General features: G+C 40.0%; 1 protein-coding gene across 1 annotated transcript in view; it reads right to left on the bottom strand.

The window, feature by feature from the left end:
• Positions 1-203: 203 nt before the first annotated feature.
• kcnj19a (potassium inwardly rectifying channel subfamily J member 19a) overlaps positions 204-13,739 on the bottom strand; it is a 28,145-nt gene continuing 14,609 nt past the window's right edge. The window contains exons 2-3 of the mRNA XM_041778490.1: positions 6,961-7,177; positions 204-1,508 (exon numbers count right to left, since the gene is read on the bottom strand). Of these exons, the coding sequence (XP_041634424.1) occupies positions 847-1,508; positions 6,961-7,177 (879 nt within the window). The 3' untranslated portion in view covers positions 204-846. The remainder of the gene's footprint in view (positions 1,509-6,960; positions 7,178-13,739) is intronic.

Here is a 13,739-nt window from a genome sequence, read left to right as displayed (position 1 = left end):
CTAGCCTTATGGAAAATTGTTCTTTGTTTGTGGGACACATGACAACAGGTGAGAAAGGACAGTAGTCATAATATCAACTTGAAGAACTGATGAAATAATAAAAACACATAGAAGAGATAGAGCAAACATCATTTATTATCATTATTTAATATAATTTATTTTTTGATAAAACTAAGGTTGACTATCAATTTCAGTGGTGCATACATTAAACAATGAATTTAATGTGCTCGTGCAGTCATGAACTCTCGCAGAATGATCAAGTTTGGATGATAAAGCATGAACAGCTCTGGAAAATATTAAAAGACCACTAGTTTATGTTTTATAGTCTCAACATTTCTCTGAAATTTTCAACTTCCAAATGCAATACTGTCAATTGGCTATTTTATTTGCAGAAAATAATGAAATACCAACATTCAAAAATCAATATTTTGTTTAATAACTATTAATTAATTTTAATTTTAATAAAAGCTTTCAGGCCGTCCACTTGCAAAACTAAAACCTATTGTTTACCCATTATTATTACTCATTAATAAGACTTTGCTTGCAGTGGAGCAGTATCAGTGTTTGAATATTTGGAGTGGTCTCTTGATTTTGTCCTGGAGCTGAAGTTTGTGTTTTTCTTGTATCATGTGTGATAAAGCTTGCATGAATGCCTTTGCTATGAAACACAAAATCACAGTTATCCCAGTAAAGATTGTGTCTCAAGAGAAGACAAATTAAAAAACCTTGTGCCCCTCTTCCAAGTCCGTCAAAGGCAAAATGTCTGTTTCCATGCGAGTATTCTCCCATCAGTCTTAATAAGAGGTCCGTTTGAGTCTGCTGTGGTGGTCTGTGACAGTCTGGGTCTCAGCGGTCCGCGTTCATCTTCCGCAGCTTTGCTGGCAGGTTGTCTTCTGGCCTTCCACCTGAAAGAAGCGGGCTGTGCATTGGGACCGGAGCAGGGGACAGAGTTGGCGCTAAGCTGTGCTGGTACAGATCTCCAGTAGACTGCGTCATGGGTTCGAAGCCCACTTTAAGAGACTTGAGCTGCAGTCGATTCTCCGCCTCCTGCCCTGGCGAGGAGCTGAGGCGTTGGAGCTTTAGTGGCAGATCTCCTGTGCTGCAGGCCTTCTCCGAGTGCTGGGAACTGAGCATAAGCACCTTCCTCTGCAGGTCCTCTTTCCCTGACGAGCTCATCCTCTGCAGCTTGCTCGGCAGCCGACCCCCACCGCCTCCCTGACGGCCCCTTTCCTCTGAAGTGTTGATGCAATCCACGGAAAACACACGGTCACGCCGGGCACCGTGGCTCTCAGTCAGTGCAGGGGTGGGAGTAGATAAAGGCGAGGGCAGTGAGTTCTTCTCTTCGTATTCCTTGACACTGTACGGCGGTGTCGGTACCTCAAATGTGCTGTGGAACTGAGAGTAATCTACCCGGAAGAAGCCCTCCTCCAGGGACATCACTGGCAGGAAGCGATGGCCCCATAAAACCTCATCCTCAGTGTAGGATGTCCTGGCCTGGCATGTCATACCTGTGAGAGAATGACACATGGGAATACAACATAAATAAACAGCGCTTAGGTCATATAAAACAATTACTGTCCTAACAGTGGAAATGGATTTGTCTCTTTTTCCACTCTACTATTTCTTATTGCTTGTGGAATCTCTGCATCATGCTCTTTCCTGTGCAATCTACCATGTAGTCATTTTAAGTCCCATAAGAGGGAATAAAATACCATGTCAACAGTAAATCCATAGAGAAGGATTCCTGCCATTTCCCAGTGCTGAATTCCTGTGACTAACAGCCAATACTAGATATTCCAAGCATGTCAGCTCTCGTGGACTGAAATGGAATAACAATTATGTAGCATTTCAACATAAGGATGAAACAGGTTCAAATAAGACTCAAAATTTTAGTTGACATCCTTTTTTACATGAAGATGAGACTAAGACACACCATTGTGCCTTGTATGACAAAGACAGTTTGTCTTTCTAATACAAAGCCTTCAGCATTGGTCCATCTTTCTTTGTAAAAAGCTATACCACATGAGCTGCCATCTTATTTATGTCCTCTTCTGACTCCTAAAACTGTCAGTAGCTATGACTTGGCCTCATGGACTTATTATGCATGATTTTCTTTGAACTTTGGTAAAAGTGCTTTTAATGATTTTGTCCCTTAATCATGGTCTGAGCTACAGAGCCACCTCAAACTAGAACATTTCATTATCTTGGATGATTTTAAAAACAGGATAAAGGATCATTTGTTCACTGTGTGAAGCTTCCAGAAGCCAGGGCTCCATTGTGTAAGAGATTTGCTATCTCAGTGGGAACTTTACTGGTAAAATAAAGGTTAGAACCACTGATACTTTCTTGAGAAAATTCTTTCTGAGGTCAAACCATGGCTGTTTGTGTCCTTGCAGTGACTAAATTTGTGCTGTAATAATACAGGTGAAAGGTGACTGACGTTGGCACTCTGGCTTGCTTGGTGATAATTGCCAGATTGAATCTGATAAATGTCTTTAGCAGTCACCCAGCACCCCTTCGTCAATACATCAATGGCAAGAGCCCCTGGTCATGCCTTTACACGCCTTGATTGTAGCCTGTGGTGTTGATTGTAAATCGTTCTGGCCTGACAACAATCCCAAGACAATCATCTATTGACAAATTAATGGCTTGTTTCTGATTTTGTGCTAATGCAGGAAGGATGAATAATTGAGAAGAATTGAAATTTGAATCCTGTACGCCTGCTGCATCAAATATGTTTTTGTCCATTTGACTTCTTGTAAAAATAATATTCTTGACATTTGGATGCTTGTCAGAGGTCCTCAACAATCGATAGGCACTTATCCAAGTATTTTCTGATCCAGTGGCTCTGTTTCAACCTGAGCTTTTCACTTAAACACTTCACTTAGCTAGAGAGTAGGAGTCTGATCCTGTCCCTCTGAGGGATGATATGTACAGAGTTATGTCATAGCCTGATGCTATTCCAGGCTCCCTACTCATCTTCATCCAGAGAAAACCTTCAACAGTCCCACATCTAGAGAAAGGTCATTTCTACTCTTAATGAGCCAGCGGCTTTGCTTTAATTAAGTGGGTGAGCTCAGGATAGATCTCTGGCTGGGTTTTCTTGTCATACCAGGGGAATTAATGTATTTCTGCTGACTATGCATTTATAAGTACATGATATTACTGCGAAAGAAAATTAGGGGTTAGGGGCCTAAAAGGCATGCCAGTTATGCTTCCCCACGCACACATCATGCGGGTATTCAACCAACTGGTAAATATCTTGCATAAAAATAAAAGGCCCTCAGCAGAACTATGCAAACACTTGGCAAATTCCAAGGCAGGGTGTCCCTGAAGAAAACCTTATGTAAAATTTCTGGCAATAGCCTTCAGTGGCACTGAGTACTAAGCTTATTAAGATTCCTGCTTTTGTTAAGTTTATATTTTGAATCTGACCCCAGCCATAATCAAATGCACAGATGCAGAAAGGACCGTGTCATCTGCATATTAGCGAAAGGGTCACCTTAAGGCCAAAGATGCTCTTTCTGTTTCACTGTGCGAGCGTACAGCTGCATCGTGAGCATAATTGAAAATGTGTTTGCTGTGTGTTTCTGGAGGACACCACTAGAGGGCAAAGCAGAGAGATCAGGCCATATACATAAACCTGATGTGTGGGATGTAAACTACAAGCATGGAAACAATCAGGGAGGTTACTATAATGTTAATTCTGATATCAGAGCTAACATAATATCAACATCAGTAATCAACAGCAACATCAGATGATTGCTCAACACATTTTCCTCCATCCATGGAAGTACCACTCCTAATGTATGGGTTTGATAGGTGACGGTGGTAACTGGTTACTTTCAGCCTATTGCATTTGTCTTGTCACAGCAGCTGATGAAAACAGCAGTCCTTCTGAATGTCCCTTTTATATTTTTACATAATTTTGTCAAAATATACTTATCAGCTATCAAGAAGATCAAAACTAATACAAACACAGGTCAGAGGCACTTGACTGGAAGTCACAAGTTTACTTTACTTGTTAAACTGTATCATTGATCTTATTTCTATTATTCTCACCAAACGGCCTGTGCCACAGTGTTGATTTGGGCAGCTATTTCAAATTTAGTCTTAGTTTTAGTCTTCAGATTCAAATGCTTTTTAGTTTTACTCACCTGAAGGTTTGGACAAAGGTTCATGTTTTTGTTACATTGTATATATTTGGTTCGGTTGGTTTTGGTTTCACACTATAATTATTGCAAATGGACCAACAGAATGTACATGATAAACCTAGGTGACATCAACATCATCATCAACTTTGAGGGTTGTGTGTATCTATAGTTTATGTTAATTGGTTGGTTGGCTGACAGCAGCATGTTGAAAAATGTGCATAGCTTGCATGCAGAAAAAAAATGAGGTACTTATTTCCACTATCATATTATTGTTGATTTATTACCACAAGCATCAATTAGAAGAACAGTACATATGGCTAGCCTGAGCTCGCCTTATGAGCTTCCTCAGTAGATGACACTTTATCATTGACAGGAAAGGAGAAGAGAGTATGCAATCCTGCCAGCCATAGCAATGCTGACTCTGGAGAGGAGGCGAGTTGCGTGACTAGTGGAAGCACCACTTTTTCATAGAGCATCATGCATCTTCATATACCTTACTGCTACGGCAGTTGGCATTGGGTTTCCCTTTTCTGGTTCTCATCCCATGCTTTCCTGTCATCGATATGAAGGTCCAAAGCTGTCAAAATATTGCTTTCACCCTGGGCATGAACCGCACCATGGTTAAGTTTAGTCTGGACCGAGACCACGTCTTTTGGTTATATCAAGGTTCGGCTGTTCGGTGCGGACTACGGTCCGGGGGAGGTTTCATACCTGTCATTGAGGTTTGTATCAAACTGAATAGTCTGAAAGTCTGAGTCAAATGGTGTAGGTTTGGAAGCAATTTCTACTTGTGTGTTTACTGATTACAACAGTCCAACACTAACATTCAAGCTTTGTTTTAGTCTCCTTGACTCCTTGAAATGGGCTTTCAATTGCCTCTGATGCTCAGAGCTTCTGCACAAGCAGTCCAGCAAGTGACTTCGAGCGATGGGTGCCACCTTTGCAATAAGATGGTTTGTGAAATGTCATATCTATTGGATATTCCAAAGTCGACTGTCAGTGAGATTATTAGAAAGTGGAAGCATTTAGGAACATCAGCCATGAAGTGGAGGACCATGTAAAATCACAGATCAAGGGGTCAACAACTGTGAGTACACCAACATTGGACCGTGGACCAGTGGTAACTTATTCTGCTGGGAATGTGTTACCCCCTTGACTGTATGGAGGCAACTGTGGAGTTTGATGGAGTAGAGATGAAATTATGAGACTATTTTACAGGGTTTTGGGCTTGGTCCCTTATCTCCACTGGGGTCAGTCTTAATGCTTCAACATACCAAGATATTTTTGGACATTGCTATGCTTTCAACTTTGTGGCAACAGTTTGGGCAAAGCCCTTATCTATTCCAACATAACTGCACCCCCGTGCACAAAGAAAGGACTGTAAAGACATGGTTTAATGAGTTTGGTGTGGAGGAACTCAACTGCCCTACAAAGAGTCCTGACCTCAACCCCATCTTTTGGATGAACTGGAACGGAGATTGTGAGCCAGGCCTTCTGGTCCAACATCAGTGCCTGACCTCATAAATGCTCTACAGAATGAATGGGCACAAATTCCCTCAAAACACTCCTAAATCTTGTGGAAAACCTTTCGAGAAGAGTGAAGGCGGTTTTAGCAGCAAAAGGGGGACCAACCCCATATTAAAGTACATGTATTTTAATACAGTGTCATTACATTGACAACCATGGTTGATTGTACTCATTATAATCTGTTCAGACAAGCTTCAGTCCTCCTGGCTGGTTTAAAATGAATTTCTGTCCAACTGGGTTTTATGATCACATTTATTTAATGCAGAACTGAAAGAATGAGGTTTAAACTTTGGCCCCAGTTGCTCGGGAATTGTTCCTCAGAATGTCAACACTCTTATGGTGATCTGAAGGAAAAAAAAAAACATCTAGCTGCATATTTCAACAGGAGCTAAAAGGAAAACTCCTAATATGTTTTTGCTGATGGATTATGTGTTATTTTAAGGATAGGACAGGGTAATGTGGCATATTTAAGGTGACACTCCCAGGGCTTCCCTCCTCTTCTCCTCATCTCTGAGAGCCTCAGCACTGCGACTCTAAACTTGTGACTGTGCCCTGATTTAATGGTTTTATCAACTGAGCACAGACCGTGTTGCCTGCCCGCTCTTTGCCTCCCTGCTGATCCCCCCCCACACTCTAAGCCTATTCAGCTCTGTGGTTTTCTTCCACAGCGAAGGCAAACCAAGGGTTATGGAAGATGGATAGAGGCAGAGCCCAAAAGAAAAGAAGGGGATTGAGTTATTTGTATTGGACTTTAGGGAGAAATAATCCTTTTAAAAAGGCAACCGAGGAAACAGCGTTGTGTATAGTGTTGTCTTACAGGCTCTGATCTACACCCTCTCTATGTTGTCATTTTAAAAATGGGGAGGCACTTCTGCTAAAACCCAGCTAATACATCAAAATAGCATTCACATGTATGACCACAAGCTTTTATTATGCACAGGATGGGTGTAAACCATTCTGCTGTGATAAAACATCGATTGTAATTCAATCAGGCCATCACTCTCATATATGTTTTTTTCTCCATTTTGTTCATAGCTTCTGCATCCTTTAAGTATGCAAAACTGAGCAGGTGGTGTAATGAGATTTCACAGAGTTTAGATTACTAGAATCTATTAGACAGGAATGCATGTGGGTTGTTATTAATAAGGGAATTTACATTTAGATTGAGAAAGAGGAGAATGAAGAAAAGAGGCAATATGAATGGAATCGTATACAAGGAGAAAAACATGAAAGTATAAAGAGGTGACAAGAAAGTTCAACAGTTTAATATTTCCCTCACCGGTAGTCTCAACGATGCCCTCCAGGATAACAACAATCTCAAACTGTTCATTCATGAGGGAGCGCTGGGATAAGTCAAAGAAGGGGCTCTTGGGGTTTATTTCGTGGCAGATGGTGAGAGGAGACACCAGGAAGAGCTGGTCTGCGCCTGTCCCGAAGCCAACATCCAGTTCACACTGGTCAAGAGGCAGGAACTCGCCCTCGGGTGTCTGACGAGACTGAAACACAGTGGAAATGAGAGCGAGGGGAGCAGGGGATAAAGGACAGAGGGAAGAAGAAGTGAAAAAGAATTAGATCCAGATTATCATTGAGAAAGGGGGGCAAATGGTTTTTAAATGGTCTTTGTCCAGGGCACATTTCCTTTCCATTGTTTCTGAGTCCTTATTTTTAAAAAGGTAGAGCCAACTTAACCAACTCTTCTAGGGGAAGTGCAAGTGCTGATAAGAAATGTTCTGTATTTCAGGTTGTGATAACTTTCAATCAAATGACAGTACACTTTGAAAAATGGGAAAATGCTCCTTTAAAAGTACAAGACATTTCACGCATAAAATATGTCACAGGTATGAGTGAAAAATATGTAATTAAATTACACAACAAAGTAGTGCTGCTCGACAGTAGCCCTGTGTGAGTGTTGTTATATAATGCATTAAACTCATAGTGGGATGCGTCAGTGTGTGAGCACTAATTTCTAATTTCTACGTTGCTTACTATCAGTGGAGTCAGTTGGCGAATGAAACTCTTGTCAGGGGAAGAGCAAACCACCCTTTTTTCACCAAGAGGAGCTTTGTTGTTATAGTCTGCAGTACAACTAGGCCACGCCCACGGCTACCACCTCACTCTCCTCAAATGACTCTGATTGGTTTATCCATTCCCAGACATGACACAGCCATTTTAGACTGGAGCTTTATTTTGGTTATTAGATGACCTCTGCTTACCTTTTTACCTATAATATTATGTTACCCAACTCTAAGGAGCAGGAGGAGTGATTGTTTGGCCTGCTGCTCTGGTTTGTGGAGTTTGTTAAACTCCTTAACTTTGAAAAAACAGAGCAAATTTACAGTTTTGACATAGATCTTCCTGAAATTGTACAAACTAATTACGAGACAAATTCTCACCTCAAAGACTTCCACAAGTGAATTTACTGAGAGACAAAAAGTCTTTAAAACGCTTCATAGTTGGCCTGCTCCTCTGGTTTGATGAAAGCGCTTTTTTGTTTGAAAGGTGCAAGTAGCTAAAATGACTTATTGTTAATGATAAATGTCAAAGCTCCATTTTTTTCAACACCTTTTATTAGGGCTGGGACGATTCACTTTTCTCCCGATTCGATTTTTTACGATTTTTTAGGTGCCGGTTCGATTTAAATTGCGATTCTACGATATTGCCGATTTTTGCAATCTTTAGTTAGCTTTTTAAACACCAGTGAAAAAGATGAATGATAATGATGCCTACAGACTATATCAGGAAAAATACACATCACATGTTTATAACGATACATCACAAAATATGTCTAACTAGAGAATACAAAATAGTTATAAAATGGTCAAGTGCAGGATTTCTCAGTTTATTCACAACAATTTAGTATCAATTTCACAGAATTTGACACAGACTGAGCTAAATACTGAATATGAAGTGCATAAAGTCTATACATGTGTGTAGTATATATATGTATAACTTATTATGTAATTTTAAGTTAATATTGAATTTAACAATGTAGAATTAAGCTATTTAAAAAATATATAGTCCTGCATCATCTCGCATTTTATCTATCTTTGTTCAATCTGAAGATGAGGATTTTCCCCATTTGTTGCACTGAATTAAAATGCTACCGTGATTTGTTTTTTTTTTTAAGAAAAGGGGAATAAATTATTGTAGAGTGAATGTACTACAATCCTTTATATTTCATATTTTATCAGTTTTTTATGTCATCACATAATGTGTTTGTGGAGGGAGATTATGGGAGACGAGCTGATCGTCACGTCCAGCTTTAAGACTGATGGACTGTGTTTTGCGGAGGGCATGACGTGACAGGCCAGTATTTCTTTCTTGTGTTACCGAAGCCGTCATTCTTAACGACACTACACGGGACATGTCCTTACAAATAATACGACTGTGATTATGGTTGCATGAGTAGAGACCTGCGGTAGCTTCAACGGGCTTGTTTGTTGACGTTAGCCGTTAGCTGTAGCGCTAACGCGACAGTAGATTCGTTGTGTTGTCTCAGTATTTTACTCTGGCGTGGCATATCTTGCAAACGACTGTCTAACTCCTGTCTAAGTTTGTGCTGTCTTTAATGTTTTGGAAGCCAAAATAAGTCTACACATCCACTATGAATCCGGCAGAAGTCGCTCTGCTGGGTAGGTACAAGCAACCGGCTCACGCAGACCGGAAGTCTCGTGTGATCTCGTTGTCTCAAGAGAGAAGAGGCAAGAGTCAACTGCCAGCTAAGGATGCCTGCCGCCAACTAGCGGTCAGGGGGCGAAATTACACCACAAACTACCACACCAACAAAGTGAATAATTCGCTAATTAATTAAATATCGATACTGCATTTTAAAATATCGATACAATATCACGCCAGGAAGTATCGCGATATTAATCACCGAGCCTAAATTTTGATTTGCATGCATTTGTAATGCTTAACATCTTAAATTGCATCCATTTTCATCATCTCAATTTTACCAGCACTTTTTCACTTCCACAATTTAGGCATTTTATCTCTAACATATTTGTGCCGTGAATGGCAAATGATGAGTTAAAGACTCTTAGAATGACTCAATTGGGAAACATTTTCATCAAATTAACTTCAGATTAATCAAATCATTTAAAGGGATTTTTCGCCATTAGCTTCCAGTGATTTCAATGACTATTGCCTCTTCAGACAAGACAAGCTGAGAGAAGCTAGGCTTTACAGTGTAGCAGATGGGTACAGCTGCTCCATGTACTCAAGTGAGTTTGTACTGTACGCTTTGTCCAAAAAACTTTTAAGAGTTTTATTTTTCCACCTGTGTTTGGCACTACTTTGCAATGCAAACTTTGGCTACTAGCCATGTGCTCTTCCGCGTATCTGAAGTGCCGTTTGGATCTGCAGGCTTCATCAGAGGAAACAACAAGAAGTTGTTTACAGTGGATGCGAGGGGATACTTTTATGACCCAGAGTACACAGAGGAGGGACTTCTAAAGATTAAGACTCAGCAGAAAGAAGGAGAGGAGAGAAACTTCAGTGGAGACTGGTTAGCAGGAAAGATTCTGAATTACCTTCTGGCCGTCTGGTATAGGTGTGAAAACTCTGAGCCCATGTCCATGAGAGCGACTGTTGTCAGGAGTGAGACTGAGTTACAATACTTCTACAGGACATTTCTGATCATGGATAGCTGCATCACTCTCCTTTCAGAGTTCCCTGCCTTCCTGAACACTGGTGTTTTACATAACTTCTTCAACTTCCTGAAGATTAATTGGTGAAACCAACTCTGTTCAGAAGAGCTAAATGGAAATTTGTCATTCAAGTAAGTTATAGGCTGCTTCTTTATTCTTCTAATAGCTCATACCTAGACAAGCTACAGTCAGTATGATATGTTTACTTTTTAAAAACATTGTGTCAGCTATTGAAGTGGAAAACTGAGCGGAAATAACTAATTTTACATTAGTTATTTGTTGTTTTGTGCTGATGCCCACAGACCTAAAAAGCTGTTCAGATATGCTGAGGTGGAAGAGCATGTAGCTTGTAGCCAAAGCTCGCATTGTAAAATAGTGCCAAAAAAAAGAGGCTTTCTGGATGAAAAATGCTGCTTGTGCCTAGAAATGTTTTGATATAGTGTACAATTGAGTCAACATTGTTTTTTGACACATTTGACCTTAACTCACTAAATTATACAAAGCAGTTATACCCATCTGCTAGGCTATATAACGTAGCTTCTCCAAGCACGTCCATGTTTGCAGGGTCAACACTCACTGGAATCCCTGCTATCGCTAAGTAGCTTATACAACCCAACATCAAAAATACTGAAATATCACTTAAATGACTTATTGCTTCAATTTTCAATTCAGATGCATCTTTATTGCTTAAATTCTCAAATTGCACAAGTTTTTTTTTGTCACTTTCACTCTGCATACAACTTCCTCCAACATTTCTACTCAGCCTCAGTCTAAAGGTGTGTCAGGTTCCTTTTCTAAATACATGAATATAGCACCCCTCCTGGAATGAAAGCTGTTGTCTCTCTTGCATCTCTACCTTCTCAAACATCCCTCCATGCCGTGTTTGCAGTGACCACACACCTGGCACTTCACATTGATTTGTGGAAGAACCTGCAGGCGGACATATGAGAGACTGCAGTGTTTGGACAGGACTTACCCATAGAGCGTTAACTGGTGCGGAAGCATTTAATTGCCCAGATGACTGCGGAGAACAACACCAGAGTCGTGCATGCATTTCACCCTCTGCTGTCTCATTCTGTCTAATCAATCTGCTCACCTTTTCTCTTCCTGTTTGCTTCTGTTACCATTACCTTTTCCCTGCAAATTTCCTTCATTTTCTGGCATTTCTTACATCCTGTTGTCATTGAAGGGGCAGGAAGCCTTTGCAGAAGTCTTTGTGTATTGAACATGAAATATTTCAGCAGAGAATCATAAGAAAACCTGCTAAAACTGACTTGTTTTACAAATAATCTCCTGTTATTGGGGAAAATTAATTGGACCATAAAGGATAAAATTATGTTTGTGTATACAAATATTTGTGCTAGAAAGGATCAGGAAACTTTCTTTAATTTGAGGAACTTCACTGTTTTCTTGATGTACTTTACATTTTTTACTGAAAATAGTGCAAAAAGTGACTTTTTAGGGTAGATGATTAAAATTAGAACACCAAAAACCTAGTTTTTACAAGTTTTCCCTTAAGAATTTATAGCAGGAGCACATTTTTACTCCTTTCTCTCCATTCTTACACCTCCATCCAATAATTGGGATGCGTCAGCCTCCAGCCGTCCACCCACAAACACACACACACACTAACACACACTATCCATCTCCACCACGCAGAGCTTCATAATGATCTCCCACACAGATTCACACCCCCTTCTCTACAACCCTTTCTGCCGTTTCTGACTCTTTTGTTCTAAATCTTAAAATAATCGACACATTATTCCCACTCAGGCAGTTTCCTTTTTCAGCTTTTCACATGAGTCGATTTTATCTGCTGATAATAAAATAGATGTGCTGATAAAGATGGATTTGTAACTTAATTCTCTGCTGATACAACTTTTGGCCACGTAGTGATCAAGACTCCACATTCAAAATAATACAACAAAAGACATCCAGATTTTCTGGTGAAACTCTATCTCTTTGAAAGACATATGACAAACAAAAGCAGGTCTCTCATTGCAATAGTTGAAGCACTAAAAGACTTCTGTGCTAATGGTGTTAGGTTGCAATAAGATTACCATCACTACACATCACACCAACAAATGAAGCCTAGCATTACATCATGCGGGACATAGTAGTCATACGCCCAGCTGTAATCAGCTGACAGCCAGCTGATCGCCTCCCAGATCCCACAGCCAATCACAGCTCTTTCTCTCGACACAACGGTATATTTAAATATGACATACTTCTCACTAATCCCTCCTTACAATAATGCTGACGCACCATGCTGCTGCTGCTGACAAAGCATAGCCTCCTCCACCCCAGCTTCCTCCTTTCTAGCATGAAGCTTGCTGCACCCCTATATTCAGATTCATGTTACTGTGGATTCATTGCTTTTGAATTAATTTTGATGTATTCAGTACGTATTGTCATAAATGTATCTATCGATATGGGGGTTTCTAGCCATGCGCTCCCTGGAAAGTCAAAGCATGCTGCTTGACTAACCCAGTTAGCATCTCTGAGCAGAACGTTCTCAGGACAGGATAAGGTATGTGCTGCATTTCAGCCATAAAAAATGAGGATTTATTTCAACTTTACTGATCTTTGAATTCTACTATTCTTTGTGTGACCAGCTTAAATTTTTTTTGAGAGCAATACGTAAAATTCTCGGTGGAATATTTGCTGATTAAAGCTGTCAGGTGGATTTCTGTAAGTCATAAAATGTTACACCATTTTTGATAAAATTGCTTAAATCTCAGTTGTTTTTAAGGCAACTTTAATCAAGACAGTCTGGCAGAGCACTACTGTGAGACACAGCCTCCGTTAGGATGGAGATACACACCAAAACTTTCAGAGTAAAATAATCAAACTTCCGGTTAGGTTTAAGGTAAGGGTTAGAATCCCAAAAAATGGAAGTCAAAAGCCTGACCTGCAAAACCTTATTTCAAAACATTCAATACAACCGACTGAACAGTCTTCTAACAGAAAAAAATACTTGTCCTTCATGACAACACTCTAGCAAAAGTTACATTAGCTATTTAAGCTACATAGGTAATGCAGGTATGTAGCTAACATAGCTAAAGCAAGCAGAACTACTGCTATGTTTGGTAAAGCTAATTTATCTACATAGCTATGCTAGCTACACAGCTAACGTAGCTGTACATAAGGTAGCTTGGCTTACTAAAGCTCACATTGCGAAAGCTCTGGTAGGCTCATTGGTTTAGGTAGGTATATTAACTATGGAGCTAGCTCAGCTACATTAGCTTTAGCTAAAGCTAATGAAGCCAAGCCTCTGTTCATATAACTCCTTCTGAAACATAATTTAATCCTGGATTATGACTTTTTTCTGTTTATTTTTATGAAATGTTCCTGTTAAAATAGTACCAAACTAATCTTTGCTAAGATGCTGTCTGTCCAGTGCACTGCT

Source organism: Cheilinus undulatus, linkage group 21, assembly GCF_018320785.1.
Source record: "Cheilinus undulatus linkage group 21, ASM1832078v1, whole genome shotgun sequence".
NCBI classification, from domain to species: Eukaryota; Metazoa; Chordata; class Actinopteri; order Labriformes; family Labridae; genus Cheilinus; species Cheilinus undulatus.
The sequence above is the reverse complement of the archived record's forward strand: the minus strand, read 5'-3'. Positions and strand labels throughout refer to the sequence as shown.